Source organism: Scatophagus argus, chromosome 9 (assembly GCF_020382885.2).
Source record: "Scatophagus argus isolate fScaArg1 chromosome 9, fScaArg1.pri, whole genome shotgun sequence".
In the NCBI taxonomy this organism is placed as follows: domain Eukaryota; kingdom Metazoa; phylum Chordata; class Actinopteri; family Scatophagidae; genus Scatophagus; species Scatophagus argus.
Window position 1 is genome coordinate 22,859,626 of NC_058501.1, and position 27,765 is coordinate 22,887,390.

General features: G+C 42.5%; 2 protein-coding genes across 7 annotated transcripts; one reads left to right on the forward strand and one right to left on the reverse strand.

The window, feature by feature from the left end:
• Window positions 1-279: 279 nt before the first annotated feature.
• On the reverse strand, window positions 280-11,343 carry nek10 (NIMA-related kinase 10). Of its 4 annotated transcripts, XM_046400477.1 has the most exons (36): window positions 10,947-11,337; window positions 10,652-10,763; window positions 10,489-10,549; window positions 10,228-10,364; window positions 9,522-9,617; window positions 9,360-9,444; window positions 9,233-9,274; window positions 9,052-9,130; window positions 8,896-8,963; window positions 8,280-8,359; window positions 8,116-8,202; window positions 7,619-7,843; window positions 7,039-7,178; window positions 6,514-6,575; window positions 6,321-6,392; window positions 6,170-6,234; window positions 5,897-5,999; window positions 5,614-5,742; window positions 5,339-5,476; window positions 5,181-5,226; window positions 4,980-5,101; window positions 4,637-4,739; window positions 4,477-4,552; window positions 3,825-3,954; window positions 3,663-3,733; window positions 3,206-3,419; window positions 3,033-3,096; window positions 2,876-2,950; window positions 2,612-2,657; window positions 2,463-2,500; window positions 2,215-2,315; window positions 1,906-2,016; window positions 1,436-1,541; window positions 1,289-1,332; window positions 681-747; window positions 280-444 (listed from the first exon to the last, which is right to left on the reverse strand). In XM_046400477.1, coding segments are annotated over exons 2-36 (3,156 nt in total). In that variant the 5' UTR covers window positions 10,723-10,763; window positions 10,947-11,337; the 3' UTR covers window positions 280-442. The 4 variants fall into 4 exon arrangements, with proteins under 4 accessions (XP_046256433.1, XP_046256432.1, XP_046256431.1 ...); XM_046400476.1 differs by having other exon boundaries at window positions 280-747; window positions 10,947-11,339; XM_046400475.1 differs by lacking the exons at window positions 280-444; window positions 681-747 and having other exon boundaries at window positions 755-1,332; window positions 10,652-10,766; window positions 10,947-11,343.
• Window positions 11,344-11,582: 239 nt separating this feature from the next.
• Window positions 11,583-27,694, forward strand: sept7b (septin 7b). 3 transcript variants are annotated; one of them, XM_046400481.1, is made up of 15 exons: window positions 11,583-11,732; window positions 12,676-12,677; window positions 13,754-13,856; window positions 15,530-15,636; window positions 16,684-16,784; window positions 16,909-17,043; window positions 19,357-19,474; window positions 20,640-20,732; window positions 20,823-20,919; window positions 21,196-21,247; window positions 21,477-21,605; window positions 22,529-22,549; window positions 24,007-24,142; window positions 25,595-25,737; window positions 26,453-27,694. In XM_046400481.1, the coding sequence occupies exons 1-15, from the start codon at window positions 11,729-11,731 to the stop codon at window positions 26,490-26,492; spliced, it is 1,281 nt and encodes a 426-aa protein (XP_046256437.1). In that variant the 5' UTR covers window positions 11,583-11,728; the 3' UTR covers window positions 26,493-27,694. The 3 variants fall into 3 exon arrangements, with proteins under 3 accessions (XP_046256437.1, XP_046256439.1, XP_046256438.1); XM_046400482.1 differs by having other exon boundaries at window positions 11,616-11,732; window positions 13,757-13,856; XM_046400483.1 differs by lacking the exon at window positions 22,529-22,549.
• The last annotated feature ends 71 nt before the right edge of the window (window positions 27,695-27,765 follow it).

Here is a 27,765-nt window from a genome sequence, read left to right on the forward strand (position 1 = left end):
ACACCTGAGACCTGAGGAGACGTGCGGTTCAGAGCTGCGATGATCACTCGACTTATCGTTTAGTGGAGTGACAGAAAAATAAAAATCAATTAATCCTTCAAGTCAATCAAATACCAAACATTCTTCTGCTCAGGCTCGTGTGGATTTACTGCCATGTGAGAACACAAATCAGCATCTTTGGATTGTTGATCAAACTAAATAATCAATACCATCATCAACACCAGGCCGAGCTTTCTGACATTTTTCAGTTTTCTGGCAAACGAATAATCGATCCATAGAGACAATAATAGCCAGTTTAATCAATAACAGTAATCATTAGTTGCAGTCCCGGTAAAGGATGGATTGTTTTAAAGTTGATTATCTTCCATGTGTTGATAAAGCTGTTGCTTCACAGCTGCTTCTGTGGCTCGTTTTCTTCTCCCTTTTTTCCTCCCCCCTTCAATCCTAAAACACAAAACACATGGAAACATTATAATACAATTCTCTGACCTGCGTCACGCGCAGCCCTCGAGTCTGATCATTTTCAAACCTCGCTTGCGGCCTTTAATTTGGCGAGCTGAGAGCCTGCAGTGACAGGCTGACTGTTGCCGTTGAAACAGAACATTACACACAGTGATGCTGTCGGACTGAGACCATAACGTCTCATCTCAGTGAGAGTGAGGTGTGTGTGTTTACTGTACAGTGTGTCCGCCTGCTGGGTGTCGCTTCGTAGTAGCCGCTCTCCTCCAGCAGCTCCTCCATGATCCCCTGAAAAAGGAAGATTTGCGCAGGACGTCACTTCGCCTCAATATGGCTGCGAGTGGAGAAAGTGACACCTACTGTTACAGGGTGCTACATATCCAAAGAGTTAGAAGAAAAGAGTTAGATGAGAGGACGGATACCGCTTTCGTTCACGTGTGGTAAATGCGACCCAGTAGCCGGGAGCCAGATAGCTTAGCTTAGCACAAAGAGCGGAAGCAGAGGCAAACGGCTCGTCCGGCTCGGCCCAAACGTACCAAAATGTGCACAGCATTTCTTCTTCATTTTCTTTTTTGTTTTGTAATCCATATAAAAAGATAACACGTTGTGTGTTATGTGTTTGAAGTGTTTCCTGTTTTCTCCTGCTCCCAGTCTTTGTGCTGAGCTCCTGGCTGGAGCTTCATATTTAACAGATAAAGATGAGACCGGCGTCGATCGTCACGTCAAACTCTCGGCTAGAAACTGAATCAGTGAAACTGAAAAAGTTGTTAAATAATGATGAACATGTGGGGGAAATAAAAATCCAGATCACTTGGTCAGAGACACTGACCTGCATCTGCTGATAGGTGACTCCATCTCTGAGATTCCCGTCACCTGACAGAAGCACAAACGACACATTCCTGGCATCAAAACCCAAACCTGTGTGGCGTCTTTTGCTGGACGTACAACGTGAAGCCGTGGCCGCGGCAGCTCTCACCTGAGCTGTCAGCAGCATGGGGGTCTCCTGTGAAGTGAGGGACCAGAGGAAGCCAGTCTGAACTGGTTGAGCCTGACTCCATCTGCTCTGGAGAAGCCTGGAGGAGCTACAGGGAAACATGGAGGAGATTCTCATTTTGCTTCGGGACTGTACTGGGACGAAGGAGAGGTTATGCAATGATTTTTATTATTTTTTTTTAAACAAAATTTATTTCATTTATTTTCTTTGAACCTTCTCAATGACTTGCAAAACCCCTGCCACATTCTACTCCAATATGACAAAATAATATAACTGGGATTGTTTGTTTAATAAGTATAAGAGCAAAAACACTAAAATGAAAGATTATGTGCCCCAACTTCTACATTAATGCCATCTTTTTCTAATAATAAACATGGATAAAATAACATCAGATGTTGCTCTGGCCTGATACGAGTCTTTGTCGTTCATGTCTTTAGGTCGAGCGTGCAGACCTTGCTGAGCTCCACCTTCAGGTTGTATGGGTCGCTCCCACAGTGGAACAGAGACTTTTTAAATCTTTCAATGGCCCGTCGTTTGATGTTGTGGTGCGGCGTTGGTGGAAGCTGGAGGTGAAAAAAAAAAAGGAAAATATCAATACTTCATTTTCACACGCAGCTACGACCACTGCTGTTCCTCTGCCAGCCTCTTTACGTGTGACTGACCCGGTTAAAATTAACCAGGCTAATAAAGCCAGAGCCACGAGGTCTGGACTGATGAAATGTGTCCTCAGAGTCAAACTGGACTGTCAGCTGTCAGTGCACCTGAGTGATGTAGACGATCTTGTGCAGCTGCACGAGGAGCCTCTGAATTGGATCGTCAATCTGCCGAACCTTCTTCTGGGAGACGCAGATCCCCGCCGACACTGAGGTGCGAGCAAACACACAGACTGACTGAGGCCGAGACACATTTGTCACACAACATCCACTCTTCGGGCTGTTTTGTTTGTGTAGACTACTCAGACAAGTCATCCGCGGGTGTTTGGAAAGGTCCCATCAGGTCGGAGGAGTACCTGGTCTTGGTTTGGTCTTTGCAGCAGCGCGGTCCCCACTGAGAGGAGAGGCAAATTAAAACTGAAGCTCAGTGAACTGTCCCAGATATGAGACTCTCTCTGGGTGTTTGTGAATCAACAAGCATGACAATGTGAGATTTTTCACTTACCCCGACAGCAGTTGGTCTGGTGGAACACAGCCACTGGACTTGAATCCTTCGGTCACACAACACAGTGAATTAACCATCTGAAAGACTTAAACTGTGAGCAATAACCAGAGAGAAATACTAATTTCTAGCTTTAAAAGACAGGCCTTGTTAAAGCAAGACTGACAGTTCAAATGCCAGACTCGTTTTGTCCCAGAAAAGGCAGCAGGTAGGTGGGCTGCTAACCAACCTCATGGTGAATTTCCTCACACCTGACAGAGGACTAACCGTAGTGTTTTCCAGGGAAGGCAGTCGTGTTGATTTTGGTTTCACAGGGTTCAGTATCGGCATCTGAGGTATCATCTTAAAAACACACATTCAGAATAATCTACAACATGTTCTCATTTTGGTTTCAGATCCTCCCCAGTCTGTGTTAAATTCTCACCTTGACTGATAATCTGCTCTCTGCGGTTTGGAGATGGAGATTCAGCACTGATTAACGATTTTCCCTGCAAAGAGGGGCTGCACTTACTTTACAAACCTTACAGGACATAAACTGAAAACAAAAACAAGTTACTCACATCCTTCATATTTTATCACAAAGCAGTTCTTAGGTACCTCTTCGTACAACAGGTTTGAGTGACTGCAGTTCGTCCTGCTTTTGTGTCTTTCCAGGAAGTACCGCTGCGCCCGCTTCCTGTCTCTCTCCGCTCTTCTTTCCAGTGCATTCTGGGAAGTGAAGAGGCCGTCCATCAGCCTCATCATGAGGTCGGAGATCCTGGAGCCGACGGCCACAATGTCAGGCCGCTGGTCTGCGTCTGGACTCAAACACCTGACGGGGACGTCCCATAACAGAAGAGAGGACTGTGTGAGTATGTTACAGGAAGGAGGGGCTTTAATGTTAAATTCATTTTATTCTATAACGATAACAACAGAAAATAATGGGTTAGAATTTATGTCACAGACGACCGTACGGGGCAAGGTCAGTACAGGATTCAGAACACTGATGGACCTCTATATTTGTATTTCCTAAACATTAGTATCAATACCAGTCATTTCAAAATAAAAGTCTCACCATCTGATCATGTCATTGAGTCTCTCTGAGAAAGCTCCTTCTTCGATCGGCTCATAGACGGCCTCGACAATCTACCAGCACACAATAAGAAGCAAAGAACAATAACAGGCAACAGAGAGAAAGACATCCAGTGTGTGTGTGTGTGTGTGTGTGTGTGTTCACCTTGCTTGCCAGCGACAGCATGTTACTGCTGTAGAACGGAGGCTGTAAAGCGGCCATCTGGTAGAGGATGCAGCCCAAAGCCCAGACGTCGGCTTTCTCTCCGTACGGCTCGTTCTTTACCACCTCCGGACTAACACACACACACAAATATTTGAACATCTTAACTTGTGAGGAACCCTCATAATGCATTCCCTAGCCATTAAAGATACTAGATAGATACTAGATACTAAACTAAGATACTAATTCTCCAAAAATGTCCTTACTGTGACGGTATGTGCCTCAAATCCTCACAAACGTGTACAAAAGCACACACAGCTGTGGTGAGGACCATGATGTGTGTTTATTCTGGAGTATCTGCTGCTTCTCTAAGCTGCTAACAGCTCTGTCATGCAGTGTTAAAGGGCTGGTTCACCCAAAATGGATTTTCTCACCTACTTCTGCTAGCCACGCAGATCGCTCTGGTTTTGCCCAGGTTTTATAATATCCTTCCCAAATGGACGACGGTTACACTTCATACGTGATTCTCACCTTAAGCAGATCTGACTGACTTTCGTACCAAAGACATAGTCCTAATGAGAACACCTGACAGCTGCTCTGTAGGCCGACCGATTAACTTTAAGGGCTGCTGGATCCTCAGAATGAATTTCCTCACCAGGAGTAAAGGATGGTGCCGACCACTGATGTGAGCTTGCTGTTCTCCTGTTTCTGCTTAGCGAGGCCGAAGTCAGCTTCCAGTGGAGGAAAGACACACGTTCAGCGTTTATAATAAGACACAGGCCCACGAGGTATGTGGTGTGTAAACTGACACTCACTGATGGTGACTTTGTCCTTTTCCCCCACCATGATGTTGTTGGGCGTGAGGTCGCGGTGGACTATTCTCTTTTCTTTGTGCAGGTACCGCAACGCCAGACACAGCTGAGGGAGAAGGCACATCAGTTAGCATTTAGCTTATTAAAAGACTTCCATTCATCCAAAATGCCTCTTTAAATTGGCAATAGAAATTATTTACATTCATATTTTAGGTTATTGGCAATGAGCACAGAAACCGCAGTGGGTTCCAACTTGTTAATTTATTTAGCTAATGGGGGATTAAAATTAAAATTTGCCAAGTGCAGATTTATTTCCAAAAGGAGGTTGTCTTCAGGAGTTTTTTACCTGGATGAAAATATTCCAAATTCTCTCCTCTGTGAACTGCTGCCGCTTCTCCTTCAGAGAATTCAAACGTTCAGCCAGCGGCACTCCCTCGATCAGCTCCATCACAATGTACAGCCTGTCGCCTAAAACGAACAGTCGGATTCGGGTTTTGGATTTCTGTTCCGAGGGACTAAAAGTGCCAGTGAAAGCATTCATCCTCACCTTCCAAGAATGTTTTGTAATATTTGACTATGTTTGGGTGCGTCATCTAGAGAAGAAGGAGAACAAGGGAACACATGAACAAGACACAATACGGCCGCACCTGCTCAGGTGGTTAAATCAGCAGACCAATAAATTGACGATTGATTGAAACTTCGTGCCTGTTCTTTGATGATCGTGAGCTCAGAGATGATCTTCTCCACATTACTGTCTCTGGACTTCTTGTCTTTTCCAAATGCCGGGTTATGGAGATTCACCTCCTTCAGCGCCAGGAGGTTCTGGCCACTCTGCTTACGGACCTGACATCGAGAACATCGGGAACATTTGGAAACAATGACGCATAATGTGAACCACCTCAAGCATGAGGTCACAGAGACACAAAACTGATCCAAACCAACACTGCTGACTGCAGATGGTGTCAATGATGAGGACGTACTTTAAAGACGCTTCCAAAGGCCCCGGTGCCCAGGTGGTCCAGTATGGAGAAACCATTGATGGTTTTTAGGGGAAGTCGGTTCTGGTCCACAGCCTCGACGCTCTCTCTCAGACTGACCAGTTCTTCTTCCTGCATTACAAAACACACACAGCTTTCCAGTAAAGAATCTTCCACGTCAGTCTACACTGCTTTCATTTTATTTAGGTATTCATATTGCTGTTCATTTTACAGCCCAAAACCAGCTGAGAAAACAGATGAATCCATTGAGAAGCAGATCTCTTACAGTGTAGAGTGAAACTTTGGTTTGAAGTCCCTCGTAGGCTGCGAGGTCCCGCACGTAGTGTCCAACGTCAATAAACAACTCAAAAAGGTCTGTGGGAAAGAGTCTGAAATGGATAAAACAAAATTACATAACAGACTTTTTTTCCAAAACAGATTTCCAACAGTCGATTGAAACAGTTTGGGCATGAAGCAGACCTCAGGTTATACTTGTCTTCTTAATAAATCTACATGAATATGTGTGTGCATGTGTACAGATTTTGTATCATATCATCACCTCTTAAAAAGATGTCTGTTTCTTTCCACGCTAAAGAGAAACCGCAGGGTCCGAAACGCATAGCCCTGCCAATATACAAACAAATTTACTTTTACATGTTACTTCCTAGTGGTTTCACCATGTTATTTAATACATACATGAAGTCATATACCTGTAAAGATGCAACCATTGCTCCAGAGTTTTGTGGTAAAATCAACTTTGCGATTATATAGACTCCATTTTCCTGAGAAAAAAATATCAAAATTAAGCTTTACGTTTTCAAATATTATACATAAGCTAATTTGACGAAGGGGGACTTCTTCATTCCCATCTTCTAAACTGTCCTGCTCCGTGAGTTTCCTTACCTGCACAATGTGATGAGCCGATGTGTCATCCAGACTGAGCTCAGTCAGAGCAGCACAGCAGGCTGGAAAAGGAATTAAAGAGGATATCACTTAAGTTAAGGACTCTTTCATAAAGTCTTATAGTCTCAGACACAGTCAACATTAACCACTCACTCCCCAAACCAAGACTGGAAAGACTTGCTCGGACAGCCTGAGCAAAACTTTTATGTTTTGCTTTGTTTTGTTTTTTAGCCCTCATTGGTTTGGTGTCTTTAGACATTCAGAAAGAGAACATTTACAACCATTTCCTCCAAAATCATAGATACAGTAAGTCAAGTCTCGGTGGTCTGGATTCTCACTCAACAAAAAAAACAAAAAAAATGTTTACATTCTCAGTAACTGATAAGACTCCTCTGGGGGGGAAGAATTTACTGTTCGTCTTACATTATTATCAGCACAAAATCCTACTGGGTGATTTATAACACACAGGAAACTCTGCAGAAAATACTGTATTTTAGGTTTGGTTTAAGCCGTGTAGTCCCTGACCTGACTGCAGGGCCACAGTGTTGTCCACCTCCTCCTGTGGGCTCAGCTCCTCCCTGATGTGCTCTCTCTGGATGCGGCCGGCTGCGTTGGCGCTGGAGAGCGCCTCGATGGACGAGCGGTCAGAGACGTACTGCCTGTCACTGCAAGAGTTATTTTTTACATCATCGTGCTAAATAGCGTAAATAACGGTGCTTTTATGTTATTTGTTTTTGCCTGAAAACAAAGCTTAGTAACTGAAATCTCCTCTGATGCTGGTTATGAAGATGCAGTGGCGTAATCCATCTTTAGCTGTTAAAATACTTGGAGGCTTTGAAGGGCAGAAAACTCAGAAGCTACTGATCAACATCCCGCAGACACGTTATGGTAGTTTCTTAAGTACGCTGGCCACGCACTTCTTCTTGTTCTCTCTTTTGAGGCCCCCCGCTTTATGGAGGAGTAATACCAAATCTCTGAAGTGACCCTTTAAAACCACAAATCACTTGAATTCCCACAGAAAAGTGCCTGCTGCAGCTTCGGCCAGTGAATTTAAGGGAAAGAAAACTAAAGATAAGTAATAAGCACTTTAAATGCTCGGCCTCACCTGGTGAGCAGCCGCAGAAGCTGCTGCACACCACCCCAGCTCCGGATCTCCGTCCTGGTGTCGGGATCCTCACAGAGCTGGACCAGGACCCACGCGATGCTCCAGAGCAGCTTCAGGTGATGGCCGTACAGCAGGCTCAGCAGCACCGGTAGACCCTCCAGCTCCCTCACCTGGACTCTCACCTGCCACACCTGGGACAGGAGCCTCAGCAGCTCCGCACTCATTCTAAAGGAAACATCAAGTTCAACCCAGCTTTGCTTGTTTGCATGTTTTTAATGTGGTTGCTGTTACTGTGTTGTTTTAAACCCTACAGATATTATTATATTATTATTTTAGCTACTCTCCAAGCACCATGGAAATTAAGATCATTTGTTTTTTACTCATTAGCCAAGAGGTTATGTGCGTGTCTGCGTGCTTCAGTTAAGAGGACATGAGAAGAGATAAGGTGTTTTATCAGCACTAATGATGAAAATACAAAGAAAGAAGTCATTTCTAACCTCTTTGAGAGCAGGTCATATTCCTGCAGTATTATAAGTAGGTTCTCCACAATCAGCAGCTCTCCAATCTTCTCCCTGCATTCTGGGCTGCAGACAAAAAAAAAACTTTTGCAACAAATGAAATCAGAAATGTGTTGAATGCATTACACAAAGTATTTTCTTACCTCTCAGCCAAAGTGGTGAGTGCCAGCAGGGCTCCCAGCAGCACACTGCTATCGGTTGTTGTGAGGAGCTTCGCCAGGGTCTAGAAAAGGTTTACATCATTAGAGACCCGAATCGTTTTCCACACGTTACGTTACGTTAACAGCAAATCTGTGCATTAAACTGTAACATTTCTTGTATAACTTTACTGCTGTTGGTGCTCATGGAAACGAAACTTCAAATTTAATGGAAAAAGCTGATATTGGAGGGAGGTTCTGGATGAATATAATGACCAACACTGTCCTCCTTAAGCCCCTGTGCTAAATAAAACTAAGAATGCAATGTATTACCTAAACATTGAAAAGAAAAAATTCTCTCAATTTGAAATGAAGTATAAATAATCATGTAAACAAATTAAAATAAACTTAAAATCCCACCTCACATTTGACGTATCCTGGCATATGCTTCCACTCACCTGTCAAGTTGCAGCTCACGTTCATATAATATAAGTAGCAACAGTCACATGGTTCAACAACAGTCACCAACAGGAACGACTCCCTGTTAGGCCACTGAGTTTAGATCAGATGAACATGATCTGAATAGCACATAATCATGACCTTAGGACAACCTATCTCGTACCCTGTGAGCGCCGCTCTCGATGACCCAGACCCTCTGGTCTTCAACAGCAGACAGCTTCTGGAACATGTCTGCAGAGCAATCAGCAAAGACAGAGTGGATGAGGACGCACTCAAGGCCCATATTATCAGCGCTTTGATATTGTCTTTGGTTACTCACAGGTCATCGTGACCAGCTTCTGCACAGCAAATGTCTGTTCACCACAAGATATGTAACTGGTGAGTACAGACTCCATATACTTAAAGAGAGACAGAGCAGCGATGAGAATGATAACATTTGATATATGCGGATAAAACAAAACCGGTGTAGGAATGTGAGAAAAATCTCAGAGAGGATTTACCTTGGAGAGTAAACTGATACCTTGGAGCTGATGAAGAATTTTCTAAAGGCAAGCAGTTGAAAGAGAAGTTTATACCGTGAAAGTATTCATAGGATACTAAAAACACAAAAAAATGTTCAAATTGTACCTGATGATGGGGATCTCTTATCAATAATCGCAGGCAAATCAGAACTCTAAGGACAGACTCAGGAGGTGCATGGTCAAGCCATTCACTATTGGAGAAAAAAAAATTGCTGTTAACATGTGAGAAGAAAGAAGAATTGTTAAATGTATTTCAAAGATATTTTACCTGCAGAGTCGGTTCTTGACCAAAGACACAAGGATGTTGGAGAACAGTGAATGCAGCGGGTGGCTGCTGAAACATCTTTGGTCTTTGTATGTGATGCTGAAAAATAAACGAATCTATAATGAGGTTCAAAATGGTGCAGATTGTATTTGATTCTTCAAGAAAACAGTTGGATTGTCATAATGACAGTTCAACCACCAAAAATGTAGGTCATGAACTTGTGTAGTTCTATGCTCTAAAACTGCTGAGTGAGACAGACAGGGTCCTCTTAACAACCTCAAAATGCAAAAAAGGCCGTTCATTTAGAACTTATACAATATAATACAGGTTGCATCATGGTATGTTTTTTTCCGCTACTGTGTATTGGGCTGCATATAAGACTGAAATGTGTCCGTTAGCAGATAAAATTGAGAAATGTCGAGAAGAGAAAGTGTCTAATGTCTCTCAAGAGCTTGTTTGTTTATTTTCTGAGACAACTTCACTTTGGAAAAATTCATGCAAAAACAAAACACAGTCCTCTACACACTTGCATGCACTCCATAAAATCACCTTGCTACAATAGAAAACCCAGGTGATTATCATTTCAGGAAATACGAGAGGTGAGGGGGTAAATATTTAACCACGCAGATGGGCAAGCGAAACCTGGACATGTTTAAGAAAAGGCTTAAACTATTTCAACTCATTCAGTGTGAGTGTGGGGTAAAGAAACCTAAATTTTTCCAGTTCAGAGGCTTCACTGGCGATGTCGCTCTCACTCCTGTGTCTGTTCGTGTCTTTTGTGGGATGCGGGCCTTGTGATCTGCTGGCTCCACCGCTGCGTGCTTTACTGTGACTCAACGCTGCCACCTGCAACACAGAGCGTCTCACACTACAGTGTACACACAGTCCTGAAGAAATATGAGCTGGTTTGTGTCGTTATCAAAATGTCTAGACACACTGCCTCAGAGTGGCGTCATTTGTTGTCGTTCACCTCTTGTCTGGGGTTGCTTTTGACAAGCAGGGACTGAAGCCTCCTGAGATCATGAGATGCCCTAGAAAAGAAAGGATTATCAGGTGATTTGTTTTTTGGCATATCAGGAAAACTAATTTTACACTGTATTAAATAAGTGTGAGAAGGAGATGACCCAGCTTACTTGCTCTGGATTCCTCTGGATTTCAGGGGCAATTTTTCTCCTTGCCTCACTTTTTTAATGGAATTGGACATTTTCAGTTTCCCCCCCTTGTTTCCATGAGTATCCAGTGGTTCTGCTTTCGGTATTTTTGGCACAATGTGACAGTTAGCTTGCTCAGACTTTCAAAACATACAGAAGAAACATAGCTAGCTACGGTGACAAGAGGAATAGCTAGACTATTTATGATTGGCAAGAGGAAGTGAACTTAGCTGGTCTTGTTTGTCCGCTTAACTGGCTACTTAAAAAAGACACTTACCCTTCGTCAAACTAACCGCAGACAGTTGATTTGAACGGCGTATATTTTTGTATATTTAATATCCTAAGTCGGGGATATGGACGACATAGTTTTTATTCTTGAAACAGCAGACGCGCCTGCTTAAGCAAATAAGAAAAACCAATGCTAATTTTTTCACTATTTTTAACCAATCCCAGTAAGCAGTATTGGAGAGTCTGAGTTGCCATGGATACAACAGACGCTGTCCGCATTCCGTTACCAGAGTATTTTGACACTGGAATGTCGTTGAACAGCTTGACACACGCTCACGAACAACAACTCACAGATCCGTATTGTAAATTAACTGCCACTAATAATGTAAAATGGTAGCCAGGAAATGCGTAAATATCTACTCTTACATTCACTAATTCAATTCATGCTACGTCAGCAAATCTAACCACATCCTTAAGTAATTAAACAGCAGGACAAGGGGGACAGAGTAGGAGGTTTAATTACTTTCACATGTTCAAAAAGAAAATTGTTCCACATTAAAAAAAAACAAAAAAACAAAAAAATAAAAAAAACTTGCTGCTGTTAGTTGTCGCGAGAACATATTGGACTCAAAGGAAACAGAAGTTATCGCGAGGTTGGAGTGTTCCTCCCTTTGTGATTCGCGTAGCATTTACGTCAGATTTTGGCGTAGATTCTGTGAGCTCGGGAGGCGTTGCGTGTCTCCCAGTGCGTAGCTCAGGCAAAAGCAGCGAGAAGGGGGAATGTCGGCTTGTGAATGATCGGTGTTTGAGGCGGCAGGGAGCGTCTACGTTATGGGTAAGACTGCTGCGGTCACATACTGTCACGATTTATTCATAAACCTGCGTTGTAAACTCACACTGTTTTAATTTGGGTTGAATTAGATTCGGCAATGAAACATTTTGGCTTTCCATTATTTAGCTTCTGCAGTTGTCTGAGCAACCAACGCCCAGTCGTCCGCCTCCAGTTGGATGGGGTGCTTGCTAGCTAGCTAACTAGCCATCTAGCTAGCTAGTTGTTAGCCTGGACTTTGCTAGCAGGCTGCATGATCTAACGGGAGTGTCATTTCCTGTCTTTAGCTCTTTAGCAAAGTATTTCATTAAACGTTTCTATGAATATTACGAGCTGACACTTCAACACCCCATGTTTAAATGATATCCATTTGTTTAAAAGCTTGCCTTCAAATACTAGCAGTTTGATTAACTAGCTAACTTAGTGTCGTATGTTGGATATAAAAGCTCACGTTAATGCTAACTTGTTTGAACCCTAGGGAAACGACATCTAACGTTACCGCATGGATGCAATCGCTGTAGATAATACTACATTTGTATATGAAGACATTTTCAAAACACATCTATAAACGGCCCAAAGTCCACATTCTGTCGTTTGTGTGCCCGAGGAAGGGGCTCCATTAATATGGGATCAATAGTTGGATTAAACTGCCATGATTGCAGCATCTAGGTTAGGTAGTCACAGCCAAACCAGGCAAACGTGTCACTGTTAGGTGAAAGGAGGTTACGGTTGCCATTTAATCTGGATTAAAGTGGATTCAGTACCTTAGAGTTCATGATTTGACTTTAAGTTCATTGGCTTGGCATTGACTGTGACCCCTAAGTTAGAACACCTGATCTGTTGTTTCCCCCAAACTGAAGCAAATTGTTACGCATAGGTGACCCTTTTTAAATGTGTAATAGCAAACTGTTATTTCGACCTCCACCTGCCACCACTTCCTTTATCAGAGCTGTCAGACATAGCAGGAAAGGAAACTGACAGCTGTCTGTAATAAAATGACAGTTCACACATTTTCCTCTCAGCTTTTTAGAGTAAAAAAGATCAGCTGTGATAAAAGATGATTGTTTATGGTTAGCTGGTTAAGAGATTTGCGATAGCTAACATAGTATGATTCACAAACTGAAGCAGTAGGATGCTGCAGACATTAAACTGCACATCCTGTAGGCAAATCATCACATTAAGTCATAGCATCACACAGAAGACATGTGGGCTGCTGTTGGTGGCAAGAGATGCTCAAGCGTGAAAGATAGAAATCCTCTCCAAGCCACAGGCAAAAAGAAAAAGATGCAACAGTGAATGGACCTTGCTTTATGGGTCTACTGACATTAAAGGAGCAAGTAGAGTGGAATATGTACCACACTGGCCAACTGTCTGTGTTGTTAACAGGACCCCAGATCATGATTCATTATGCCCTAGGCTTCTCAGCTTGGGAAACTGATTCTGGACACAGAGTGGTTTGTTTGTCAGATGGCCTGAGATTGATTCTCTGCTGCCTTTCTTGTTTTTGTGCTCTCCTCTCCTTTTGCTTTCTGACACTGGAAATGCTGGCTTTTCCTGCACATTGGGGCCTTGTTGCACTATCTACACCAAACAGCTGTAAGTATTGAATTTTTTTTTTTTATTCAACCATTTTATTTGGACCAGCAGTACTTAGCTCTGTAGAACATATTTTTTGGGATCTCAAAATCTCCAGTACACCAGCTGTGCTAGGATATTTTCATTTGATTTAATGGTGGTATCATGAATGTGAATATTTCACTCAAAGTAAGTGTGATATATCTTCAATGAAATTTGGAATAAGCTGATGCAGAGTAAGTATGTGAATTTGTCAAACAGCATTGTAAAAATGTTTTCTGTAACTTTGAATCTGCTTAAGGGGAATATTAGGCTTGGGGTGCTTTAAAGATTGGGAGCATGTTTAGTTTTGGCAGCGTGGGAATAGAGAGATTAAGACTTTGCAGCTGAAGTGGGAGGGTGCAGAATTTCTTTAAGCTTTTTGATGTGTGTATTTTTTTAATGTCTTACAGCAGCAAAAGAATCTTGAAGGATATGTTGGCTTTGCAAGCCTCCCTAACCAAGTGTACAGGAAGTCTGTCAAGAGGGGCTTTGAGTTCACCCTGATGGTTGTTGGTAAGAACACATGCTGCTGTGTTTGCCCTTGTTTTATATGAATCATTTCATTGTATTTATTGCGGTTGGCATTTTAAAGTCCTCCACTGTGGTTTGTTTTTAGAGGACCAGAGATTGTGTGTGTGTGCGTGTGCACGTCCAGATTTATACACATGGGACATGCCCCCAGCTTTGTAGTGTTAATTTCTGATTCAGAGAGGAGGGGAACATTGCGTTTCTGTTATTTGAATTAATCTTGATGTCAGGTCCTCAACACCGTCTTCCAAACAGAAACATTTGGGACGGATTTATCGAGAGCTGCACTCAGTGAATCAAAAATCCAGACATTCCTTTAAAATGCTTGGATGTGGTGGTTGACACTGAGCCAAACTCCTCCTCGGCTGATCAGTCCCTGTTTGGAGGGAAAATGTTTCCTCGGGTCAGAACCATTTCCTGTGGTGGGACCGATAGAATTTGTACCCTGCGTGGCTCTAAGAATAGCACATCTCCCATTGCGTTCACAGCATTCTGTTTCTACAGGCATTTTTCTACATTTCAGTTATAGCGCCGTCTTTTCATTGCTGTTATTAGCAACTGACATTAGAGCAGCCACATAACAAGGCACTTGGATTTTACTTGCTCCTGTTCTCTGCAGTTCCCTCTGTAAAAGCTGCTGGATGGTGACCAAGTGGTCCTCTGGGACATGTGAATGCTTTTATGTGTTCAGGCAAATAGCTTCATTTTGGGAATCAGAAGAGATACAGATTGCATTCCATCTCAGAACAAAGAAAATAGAAGTGGTCCTTTTGGCTTGCTGGTTGTTAAATGGTTGCCATTGTTTTTTTATGGTATCACCCTCTTGCATGGACACACAATATTCAGCTTTTCTTGGCTCTGATGAGCTGTGAGCCCACATGTCCCTGCCGCGCTGTGCAGTACGTCACTCGTGTGGTGTAAAAGAGAAAAGGAGGGAAGGAGAGAAATGGGACTGGTATTGCCAGCAGTGACTGGCACGTCTTCCCATGCCTCATGAAACACATGACCCAGCAACCTGTTCAGTTTGAATTGCAGAGCAGCTCATTTCACAGGCCTGTGATCACTTCATATTGCGTATTGCACATTTAAGAAGTGCACACCCACAGCACGTAGTTACATGCCATGCATAAATCGTACAGCAAACAAATGCCACAGCGCAAGCTCCTCACATTACCCTCTGGCTGTAGTTCTGGTGTAAATGGTGGCTTGTTAAACATTGACTTGTGGCCATCAGCCAAGGCGGCCAATGTCAGTGGTCATTTCCACTAATGATCCTTTTCATTGGGAGCTTGGAAACTGGGCACACAATGGCCAACCAAGCTTGAGAAGCCTCTCAGACCACACAGCCGGTCAGCTGCACATAACAAGAACTGTTGTCTGTGTTGTTTCCTTAGCCTTTTAACTGTTGACCCAAATGGATTAATGTCCTGGGCAAATGTCAGTCTCATTCTTTATTAGACACGTGACCTTTGATTGTCTTCAGGATGTCAACAAAGATCTTTATGTCTATATATCACAGGGAAGTGGGTTTTGAAACAGCTCCAATGTAATGCGAAGCTTTGCAGTCTGACCACATTTCTAACTATCACATGAAAATTACATGTCGCAGTGTTCCTGAAATACTAATTTGGCTTCTACTTCTGCTTTTTTTTTTCCAGGTGAATCAGGTTTGGGCAAATCCACGTTGATCAACTCTCTGTTCCTAACAGACCTGTATTCAGCAGAGTATCCTGGACCTTCACATCGAATCAAAAAGACTGTACAGGTACATTTTGACAATAAATCTTCTCTTTAAGCTGAGATGTTGCACGCGATGTTTAAATACACATCTGAAATGTTAGCATATACTGCGACCAAAAACGCAGATAGCGAGGTGAAATTTCCACTGTTTTTTTAAAAACACAAAGTAGAGCAAATATCAGAGTTGAAAGACTGCACATTAAACATTGAAATGTTTCTTCTCTTAGGCTGTGGCTGGTAAGATTTTCCTAACCCACCAACAGCTTTGGCAGCTGACCAAACCATCATTATGACATTTTATTTGAAAATGTACCCACAGAACCAACAAATGCGGTTTATGTGGCGTCTCATGTCATATGTGTTGATGACATAATTGCCTACTTAATTATCTTATTTTCAATGTGTTCTCAACTGCGTTAAGTCCCAAGTAGATTAACTGCCTTAGAGTCTTCTAAGGTTAAATACAGTGACATTTAACGTCTTGGCCAGGGTTTAACACTTAAACTTATGAATATTGTGAGGAGAAGAGAAACTCTGTTACATTTAGATTTAATTTATCACTTTCACTTAAGCTCTGTTATTACGATTTATAAAAAAAAATATTTTTACCACATTGTGATGAGGTTTGATCAGCATTTTAAGGCGTGACATAAAACCTTAGTTTTGTCAGTCTTAGTTAAGTCACATATACCATCAGTGATGGCCTTAAATACCATCCTTACTTATTACACAACTTTGTTTGAGTCTTGAGTCCTTCAACTGCTGCACTTTATCTGTCTGGCTCCTGCCTGACAGCTTTGCTATCTCCAGATGCTTGTGTGCTTCTCTGGTTTCTCAGCATAGTTAGCTAATGGCATAGTGTGAGATGACGTGTTGCCACATGCTGGTAGTTTCGAGTGTTTTCTGTATGAAATCTATGATCTGCTATGCTATTAGTACACAGAGATAATGATTTCACAACCCTCCTTGCATACTGTGTTTTCATCTTTCTTAAGTTGATTAACCATGTTAATTTCAAAGGCACAGTTTGTGGCAGAAGTAATAAAAGTGCCCTTCATTCTTCCTGTGCCAGGTGGAGCAGTCCAAAGTTTTAATAAAGGAAGGTGGCGTGCAGCTGCTGCTCACAATAGTTGACACCCCAGGGTTCGGAGATGCTGTCGACAACAGCAACTGGTAAGGACTTCGGCTCACTACATTTAGTATTCCTTCGTTTGTAATAAATGAAAACCCTTTGACCGCCTTCTAGCTCTTTGTCGGCATTTGTGTCTTAATGGAAGTTGTAATTTGTATGACGCAGCTGGCAGCCAATCATCGACCACATAGACAGCAAGTTTGAAGACTACCTGAACTCAGAATCCCGGGTGAACAGGCGACAAATGCCTGACAGCCGAATCCACTGCTGTCTGTACTTCATCGCCCCCTCGGGACATGGGTGAGTCTGGAGGGCAAAGTCTTAACATGATTAATGCCTTTTTTAATGGACATTTTTATTCAGAGAAGCCTGCCTCATCCATGGTGTATGTATGAGGAATCAAGTGCTTGAATTGTCACTTTCCCACTCAATACAAAGAATGGCAGTAAGGAAAGTACAGGACTGGGGTTAAAACTTGAAACTTGTAAAGGGAAAGAAAAGGAGGGTTGACACTAGTGATACAGATGAAGAGATGTTGGCAAAATGCCCAGCAGATGATACTGAGCACCAAATGTTTCATAAAGACATGAATTTTAACTGTAATTTTTATCAGTCCCTGCAGACCTTCTATAGCTAGTTGACAGCTCAAATGTGCTCATCTTTCTTTTCGTAAGTGTCTTGAGTGATTGAGTCAAAGACAAGAAAGTGTGGGAGTAGTGAGGAAGTTATTTCTCACCCTGAAAATAAAAGCTTATAACTCATTTAAATGTATTTATAGGTCTAAAACGATGCTAATGTGAAAGCTTGTGCACCTTTAAGGCTCTTGACCTTTTAAAACGTACACAAAGAGCTTATGCTGTGTGCCATTGTAGGGCAGGATAATCACATGTTTGTGTCTGCTGTGTGGAGCCTTGCAGTTGGTGTTTATGCAAATATTGACCGTGTGCTCACATGTTCTTAAAGTTGTCAGCCTTGACTTACTGTAAACAATGAAGAAGCCTCTGTCCTCCTTTCTCCTCGCAATTTTGCTTTCTTTTTGTTGCGTCTTTCCTCAGTCTGTCCGTCCTTTCTCTGTGAGACATTGTGTTTGTACAAGCCTGTCCTCTGTACCCACACAAGCAGTACGTTATCCTTGAGGATGGGCACCGTATGTTTTCTCTCTCTCTCTCTCTCTCTCTCTCTCTCTCTCGCTCTCACTCACACACACACACACACACAGAGCATCCCCTTAGGACACCAGCTGACAGCTCTCGCACAGAATCACAATGACCTCCAAGACTGAGAGACAATCTGGACATTGAGCTCCCAGCTGAACTCTGGTGGCTGGTTTGCGGCTCATTAAGGAAAAGATCACCCAGATCAGATCGTAAATCAAACTCAAACTGTGTTTGAATCCAGTTATGAGAGGTGTTGGTGTAGGTGTTGTTATATGGTGATTGTATTGAAGTCAAGGAGGAAGTGATTAAAGAACCCGTGCGGTTGAAACTGGTTCTTTCTTAATAATGAAACTGGTCTGGGAGATGTTTAGTTTAGCCTGATGGGTGCTGAATCACGTTGAGTTGATATTTTTGGCTTTTCTGCATGTAGCTTGACAACAGCAGATTTTCCTGGTTGGTTTGTGTTTGATCAAAGCAGTAAAAACTGCAGCCCCCCCTGGGCTGTTTTTATTGTAATTCATCATTTAATGTGTTCTATTGACTTACAGCAATACAATACAATACAGCTATGAAATATTGATATCAACCAGCATTTAGCAATAAACTACTACTCATATTTCTGTTAATGAAATATGAGTAGTAGTTTGCTGATGCTTTTGTGTCCTCCTGCCTGGATCAGCTGTCATTATTTGTTGTTTGCGTTTAAAGTTTATCATGCCCACTGTGCATGCAACAGTCACACCACCTGTTTATGGGATTGTCAGTACGTTATTTAATCTGATAAAAGGAGAACCAGAAATGGTTTCTGTTGTTGCTCTTCTTTCACATAATAACGGATGTTATCAGCTCTTACATTCAGAGTTTCAGTGCTGTGCTGTGCTGTAGACTGTGCTGCATGACTGTTGGCGACCTGACAAAACGCATCCCACTCTTAATACTGTATCAGATTCTGCTTCGGGGCAGATTTCAACTCTGAGGGATATTTCCACTGTGCCCCCAAAGAATCAAATACAGCTTCAGTCACATTGAAATGTAAAGCTATAATTCAGTAATTCAGCTGTGCCACATGTTATTTATTCAGCCCAAAACAGCCAAGAATAGCAGCACTTTCTCACGACTACAAGGTCACTTTCTTAGACATCACAAACATCAGTCACAGATACTTTTCTATATTTGGTTTAGCTCCACTTCTGCTTGTGTTGTCTAAAGAAGGGATGACTGGGAAACTGATCAAATGCAAATCCAAAAGCCAGCCAGCCCCAAAATGCCACATTTAGTCCCATAATGACAACGGGGAAACTCCATGATGGTTTGATTAAGTGTTTTGCACTTAAATGTGCTCGACAGACTGGGAAACTTAAGATGTCATTGCTGAGTTTAAGTTACGAGCGATTCAGCATGATTTGACACTATCCAGTTGAACTTCACATAAAGCTGCATCTTTATCACCATGCAGACTGAAGCCCTTGGACATCGAGTTCATGAAACGGTTGCATGAGAAAGTCAATGTCATCCCGCTGATCGCCAAAGCAGACACCCTCACCCCAGAGGAATGCCAACAGTTCAAGAAACAGGTCAGTAGTTTCCCCAGCTGCACGCTACGCCAGAAAAAATAACCAAGGGCTTATGGTGTTGTTTTTTTTTTGTTTTTTTTTTTAAAACTGTGCTCATTGGTATGTTGGCAAAAATATACATCCCAAAGCAAACCAATTAAAAAAGAACCCTCTCTGGTTTAACAGCTGTGGAACGTCTGTGGAAAGTTTCTATAAATTATGCTTACACTTTTATTCAGAAAGAGAAGCTGCTCAGTATTTCATGTACAAACACACTGATCCCATTTTGCAGTGTGATTTTGTTTGCTGTGCTGTGCCTTCTTTATAACCCAGTTGATGCACATCAGCATCGTCTAACCTGCCGTATAAAGTTTGAGTTAATTTTGGACATTTCGGTTTTCATCTTCAGCATCAAGCTAAGCTAAAAGTGAGGTCTGTTTAGTGCATGATGTGGACATATCACAGTTTATATATATATATATAGCGAGTTGCAGGGTTTTGGAGATTTTGACCATTTCTCAAATAGATTGTCAAATGTAACTTTTGACGCTTCGCCAAAAGTCACAGCAGAATAATTACGAAGGATAAACAGTACCACAGGCAAGAGGAAACAAAAATATATGTGTGTGGGGCAGTCGTGGATCAGCGGTTAGGGTGTCGGACCCGTAACCGGTGGATCGCTGGTTCGATTCCCCGTCCCGGTGTCCATGGCTGAGGTACCCTTGAGCAAGGTACCTAACCCCCACTGCTCCCCGGGCGCTGCACGCGGTCGCCCACTGCCCCGGGTTTGCTGTGTGTGTGTGCACGTCACTTGGGTGGGTTAAATGCAGAGAACAAATTTCGTTGGAGTGAGTTCCCTCCAATGACAAAATATGTCACTTTAACTTTTAACTTTAATCTTTAATATATGTATATAAAAGTTTGGGTGAACTGTCCCTTTAAGTTAATTTGCTGAAGTAATCACAGTACACATTTCCATTGTTATGAAGACAGGTGAGATGCAAAAAGCAACAAACAAAACAACAGATGAACATTTCTTAAAAGCAGAGAGTTGAGTGTGTATCTCTTGTTGAAGTTGAACCTGTTCTGCCTGGCTCATTATTAGACTAAGGTGTGCCAGCTGCTTAAGCTGTTTCCAAATAGCTGTGCCCAAGGTTGCTTAAAGATTTTTTTCTCTTCCTACCAGATCATGCGAGAAATCCAAGAGCACAAAATCAAGATCTACGAGTTCCCTGAGACAGATGACGAGGAAGAGAACAGACTGGTGAAGAAGATAAAGGTGCTGTATCACGTCACGTCACAAACATGTTCCAGCCTGTTACAAACCTTACACGCGTGTCAATAATGCCAAATGTTGCTCTTTCACTAGGACAAGCTGCCACTGGCCGTAGTAGGAAGCAACACCATCATCGAGGTGAACAGCAAGAGGGTCAGAGGGAGACAATACCCCTGGGGGGTCGCAGAAGGTATGAAAGTTTAGTTACCACGCTGAGACATGCTTAAAGTCAGGTACAGAAATGTAAAGAAGTGATGCATCCAAACGAGACTGGACGACAGATCAAAACAGCAACAGAGATGTAAAATGTTAAAAACAATCTGTCACATTCAGTGTAAAATAGGGATAAGAATGGTGTTTACTGCCCTGCATTAAGTGTTGCTTGGTGTCTGAGCAACAAACTTTTTCCTAATTTTTTTTTTTAATTCAAAAAAGTGACTGACTGACTTCTGGTGTCTTCTTCCAGTTGAAAACAGTGACCATTGTGACTTCACCATCCTCAGGGATATGCTCATCAGGTACGGCCAAAACACGTCAGTCAAACCAGGCGCTTAATGAACAGAGGCTCCATGAAGACTGTCTCTGTCTCTGAGGAGGACAGTGCAGATTCTTTGACAGTATAAGACATTGGGGACAAACAAACATCACTTGTTCCTGTTTGACTTCCATGCTGTTTGTAGCTGAAAGAGCAGTCCAGACTTCACTCAGCGTTTTAAACATTTTGAGTCTTTTGTTGTCCATCCCCAGAACTCACATGCAGGACCTGAAGGACGTGACGAACAACGTCCACTACGAAAACTACCGCAGCAGGAAGCTCGCTGCTGTCACCTACAATGGAGTGGACAACAACAGGGCTAAAGGCCAACTGTCCACCAAGTAAGTCCTGGACAGAGCACGCCAGGGAGGCAGGACAGGTTCACCTCCAGCTGCTGTATTTACATCTGCAGCTTACATTGTGTAGAATAAACAGGACCTCTGAACTGCTGGTTGACTGCCTCAGTCCCCAGTTTATTAAGACAGATTCATGCAGATGTGGATGTTGCAGGATGTGTTGGGATTGAAAATGAAATTTTCCACCATACCAGTTTACTTGTGAAATGGGCATTAACTTACGTTGTTCCGTATGTGGTTTGGTGAACATCATAAAAAGTCTTTTAACTTAACATATTGAAACCTGCAGAAACCCTGAAAAGGCAACACGACAGACATTTGGCCTGTAGAAAGTGACTGAGTTGCTGTCAGATTATTTACTCCCATGTTTAGTTTTCAGGTAACTGGAAACTTCTGTGTTGAGGCATTCATTCGTTGCTGTCCATTTGTTCTCTGTTTGACAAACCTCCATGATTTTGCTTTTGTTGTAGCCTCACACTGTGCTACTTTGCTAAAACAAAAATCACTGATTTTCCTAAGCTTCCATTCGAAGCATCATGCCGCCTTCTCGTTCATGTAGACTTTAGCACATGGCTAACTCACTCAGCTAAAATTCTACCTCTGCAGCTGAAGAAAAGCCTCACACTGCTGATGCTAACACGCAGCTAAACATTTGACCAAATTCTCTGCTCATGTATTTGACACCCAGCCCACAAGGCCGACGTTGTTGTTCTTTCCAAGCTTTTGGTTTGTTTTTTGTTTCTTTTTTCTTTTTTCCATTAGCAGTGAAAAGTGGCTGAAATCACAGAACACGTCTAATAGATGTTTTAGTGCATGACCTCATTATTGCATGCTGTGTGTGTGTGTGTGTGTGTCTGTGTGTGTGTGTGTGTGTGTTTTGTTTGGTCGTGTGTATTTTTGTTTTTTAGACTTGATGCAGTTGACGGAATGTAAGTGGTCTTTTTTTTTCACTTATTTTTGAGTCCCTTGTGAATGATGTTCTCTCTCTTCCTTCTCTTTTCTCCCCCCTTGGCTGCATTTGGGTGTTTTCTTTCCTCCATGTTGACTAAGGGGTGTCGCCCCCCCCCTCCGTTGGTAGAAACTTCCAGGAACAGCAGGAGAAAAACTGTGAATTGCCACAGTCATGAATAGAATTTGACAGCTATGAATGTGATGTGCTCATTTTTGTCCAACAACAAAGACTTTAATTCTTTCCACTGGTGTAGACCTGTACATGAGATTAATGGAGTGGGTAAGAATGATTATGAGCTGCACCACGTTAACATCCTTTTGTTTTGTTGGAATTGCTTAAGGCCACAGCTGCAGCTGAGCTCCACCTTTTAGTTGCTCATTGTCTTGTCTCCCGTGACATTAACTCTGAAGAAGCATGTGGCCTGAGGTGGATGTAACTGGCAGCCATAAAGAGACGTAACATCTGTCACATCAGTAAGGACAGACAGAAAACTCTGTCCATGAGTCCAGTGTATGCAACATTTGCCTGAGTAAGCGTTGTCCTGAATTTCTTTTTGAATTGGGGTTGTGTTAAATCTCCAGGAAATAGAGAACGATTGTTTGTTTATGATAGTGACAGATCTTTTCGCTGGGCTGAGGGCAGTTATGAACAATAAACTGGTTTTCAGCGTTTTGTCCACTTTAAACTGCACCAAAATGAAGGTAGATGTGGTTGTGCTCCTGCCATCACTCCTTGTAATCACAGGTCACCCCTCCACATATTTAGTGTCAGGTTTTTGTAGACTCACGCTGCGATGAAACATCCTGGTGAGCTTTACTAACATTTAACCCACCGCCTGCACTAACCGCCAGTGTTCTCCGGTTCCTTGCTTTAGCTTTTGGGTCCTTCTTCTGGCTCTCAGATGTCTCGTGGTCTTTTTGGTTTCCTGTTCCTTTCACCCTGTTTGGGTCCCGTCCTTCCTGAACCTTTACCTGCTGCACCCCAACATGTTGTATTTCTTTTGGGAAGTGAGGGCTGACGTTGATACGATGCTGTTAGAGCTACGACAGCCCAATGGTAGACTTTCTGTCAGCTCTTGCACATTTTACATTTACCTGTTAAGTGACAGCAGGGGAACGTAAAACATGCTCTCCAAGAAGGGAGGAAATACTAAAATAAGATTTCTTTGTGAAGAACAAATTGGTTTGAGTTTGCTAAACAAACCAAATAAACTTCAGTAAATTCAGTTTATTATTGTCAAAGCTCCTATAATTAACATTACTGTTCACAGTGCGCAAACAAACTGATGAGTAGGCCGGTGCTGCTGATTCTCTGAAATGCTCTTCTGAATTTCTGTGTGTGTGCGCGCGCGCGTGTGTGTGTGTGTGTGTGTGTGTGTGTGTGTGTGTGTGTGTGTGTGTGTGTGTGTGTGTGTGTGTGTGTGTGCACGAGCAGGAGTCCTCTGGCCCAGATGGAGGAGGAAAGGCGAGAGCATGTGAATAAGATGAAGAAGATGGAGATGGAGATGGAGCAGGTGTTTGAGATGAAAGTCAAGGAAAAAGTGCAGAAGCTCAAAGACTCTGAAGCTGAGGTAAAACACACACACACACACCTGGTTTGATGAATGCTGCAGTGCACGTCCTTGTGAAGTTACACTCTGTTCTGTCTGAGCTCCTTCCTTCCTCCTGCGCTGTGTTGTTGAATTGTTTTGGTGAGTTGCGTAAATGAATGTTCTGTTTTCTGGTTCCCTCTTCTGTACCTGTGGGTTTAATGTGCTTATCTGAGAAGTCAGGAATTTAAATAAGGGCAACTTACATGTGTGCAGCATGCATGCTGTAGGGCTGTCAACAAGGGATCATGTCTGTGTTAAACAATATCTTGTGATTATGAAGCCACTGACATCTTTTTGAAAGTGATTTCCATGTGTGTTGATCATTGCGGCCTGTACGGTACAGCACTAACAAAGTCAAATATGAATATAAGTACACACTTAGGCAGTTGTTTTCCTCAGATGGGCTGCTAGCTACACTTATTATATTGTATATTATATTGTCCCATTATGACCTCCGCTGTCCATGTGAGAGGTTCCTCCTGTAACAGTGCTACACAAAGTGTGTGCATGCTAATCTAAGTGAAATTACAGAATCAAACATTATTTTCCCTTCTGATGAATTTCCTCAAATGTTAACTTTTGTTTTGTTTAGTTGATGTCAAGCTCAAAAATATTACAGCACAGCGAGGCTCTCTGGTTTCTGTTTGACTCAGTTTGAAGGCTTGTCTCTGTGCGCTCAGTGTAACAGAAGAGGGTTTTTGTGAAAATCGCTTTGTGCCATTTTTTTGGATATGATACCTCAGGAATATCGTGACAAATTTTTTTTTTTTTCCTAATTTTGCAAAACCAGTTAGTCCACACAAGGCTTAACTGATTAGACTTCTTTGGTCAAAGGTCACTGTGGCTGCCCAGTTCTGGACGTGTGCCCTAATTTTGACAAAATTCCACACAAATGTCTGATGGGATAAAATGAAGACATTTGATATCCAAACAGCTCAACTTCACTGCGACACCATAATGTTTTCTGTCCAGATCGTGACCTGATTTCACTTTTGGTCAGATACTGAATTGGCGATGCTAATCTTGGGTGTGCCGGGTCGAACGTGTGTGTTTTTAGAGTTTGTAGCTTCTTCATGTTCTATCAGAATGAGCTTTATTGGATCTGACTGTTCTCATATTGAGCTTCAGGTGGTTGTTGTTGCAGCACCATGTGATGAATCTATCAGCCTTCTGTGCTCCCGTTAGAAAGAGTCTCTAAGTGAAGACAGAACATTTCTCACAGGAGTCACACATATTTTTGCCATTTTGCCAAAAAAAAAAAAACAACACACTTTATGCCTTGTATTATATTCCGTTGAATTCCTCACTGCACGTGAGTCTGGACAGACGTGAACGTGAACTGCAGCTTGACTGGTGCTCTGGAAGCATTCAGCCAACGACGTGTTCGACGTGTTACTGACGTGTTTGTCTGTCCTGCACGTCTCTTTGTAGCTTCAGCGGCGTCACGAGCAGATGAAGAAGAATCTGGAGGCTCAGCACAAGGAGCTGGAGGAGAAGAGACGCGTGTTTGAGGAGGAGAGAGCAAACTGGGAGACCCAGCAGCGCCTGGAACAGCAGAAACTGGAGGCATCCAGGTACCACACGCACACACACACGCACACATGCTCGCTCGCTCACACACACTCACTATTTTAACAAACCCAAGGATTTAAGCTCCAGTATTCAGGCACTGAGGGATTGATACATAAGTTTAAAGGTGGGTCTGCGGTGGAGTCGTGGAGTGCCCCCTTGTGGCCATCTGGTCCTCCTGCAGGAGGAGGATGTGCCTCTGAGCTACCAGCCGTCTGTGTTCTTGATTCAACACGACTCTTAAAGCTCCCGAAAATGTGGTTCACTTTCCTAAACCCTTAAATATTTGTGATTAAAACCTATGGAGAAGAACGCCCGCAGTTATTATGTAGTAAGAGTTTAAGTCTCAGAAACTCTGCTAATCTGCCTCATCACGACTGTGTGGGTGTGGTTTGTTAGATTCTCCTTCGAATGCTGCTCAACTCTTGGTGCTTAGGTAAGAGTGTAGGCAAACACGCAAATTCAGAAATATCTCTTGAATAAAATCTGTGTAATCGATTTGATCAAAAGGCACGGACACATTCAGCTGGTGACAATGTGCCGTAATGTTGGGAATGAGTACTGTGGTTAACATACTTGGGAATACAGCATGTAAATGCATCGGTACTGTGTAGGGTTTTTTAAAAATATTTCATTCCCCTTGAACACAACTTGTAAAGTGAAGTGTTTGCTGCTAGAGGTTACTGATGATCCGGTTTGTGTGTGTCTCCTCTTCTGCAGGACTCTGGAGAAAAACAAAAAGAAAGGCAAGATCTTTTAAAGGACCGTCAGCAGGACCACCCCAGCTCGAGTTATTTTTGTTTGCCAACGTTGCAGGTCAGGACACCAGTGTGTGGCACTGACATCACCCACCTCCTCCTCCTCCTCCTCTTCCTCTTGCTCCTTCTCCCCCTGCCTTCCCCACTCCCTCCACCCTTTGGCCCCTCTCTGTCTGCCAACACAAGCTGTGTTCTTGCTCTCAGCCACTAGATGGCGTACTGGGGTTATAATGTGAGGAGGTGGATGTGGTCCACATGTGCTTACTGAACTGCCACCACTGAACCCCGCCCTTCGCTGCCTCTGGACTCATCGAAGAATGTGTTTTCCTGTAACAACAGAAAAAAATTAACCCGTTTTAGAAAAGCCACACCCATATTATTATTTTAATTATTATTATTATTATTGATGTTATTATTGTTGCTGTTATAACTGAATACTGTCCCCACCCCCACTTGCTGCTCTCTCTTTTGTTCATCCCAAGGTGGCTTTTGAATGACTGATGTGAACGGTTTTAAAGAGAGCACCGCAGACATTAAAAGAAAAAAACCCCAGAAGTCATGTTTGACTGGTGTACAATCAAATTCTGGTGACTTTTATTTGTTTACAGGTCAATTGACAGTATATGAACATTAGCCTGATTTTCCATCATTTGTTAAAGCAAGAAGATGACAAGGCATTAGCTAATCCTTTTTGTTTTCTGTGTATTCAGTACATATTAAACTCTACTCATGTCAGAAAAACAATAAAATGCACCCTGGGCCTTTTTATAGATTAAAAATAAATGGCTAAACCTTCTTTTTTTCCCTGAAATGTAACGCCTCCCCTCCCCCTCTGTGTTTAGCTATTTCCACTAGCCTTGGACCACCATTTATAATGTCATAAGTGTTATATTTCACTTTAGTTTATTTTTATATATACCGAGCCAGCTGAAGTAATAACTTCTTTTGTATGTTTTGAAAATCCTCAGAGACTTGAGAGCAGCGTCCACTGGTGAAAAGAAACACACTTTCACATGTAATATTGATCCTGGACGCTTAAACAAAAACGAAACAAAAAAAATATTTCAATCACTCTGCGGAAACCATCAGTAAGAAATGAAGAGTCGACACCGCAATTTGCTTTGGCTATGTACTCCATCTCTGTATTTTTAATTTTATTTTTCATTTGTATTGTACAAAGTCACTTAATAAACCTGTGATGATACTGAGGCGTCAGATGAGTTGTTTTATTGTGAAAAGATGTGCACACGTTTGTGTTGCTGAAATATCAGCCGT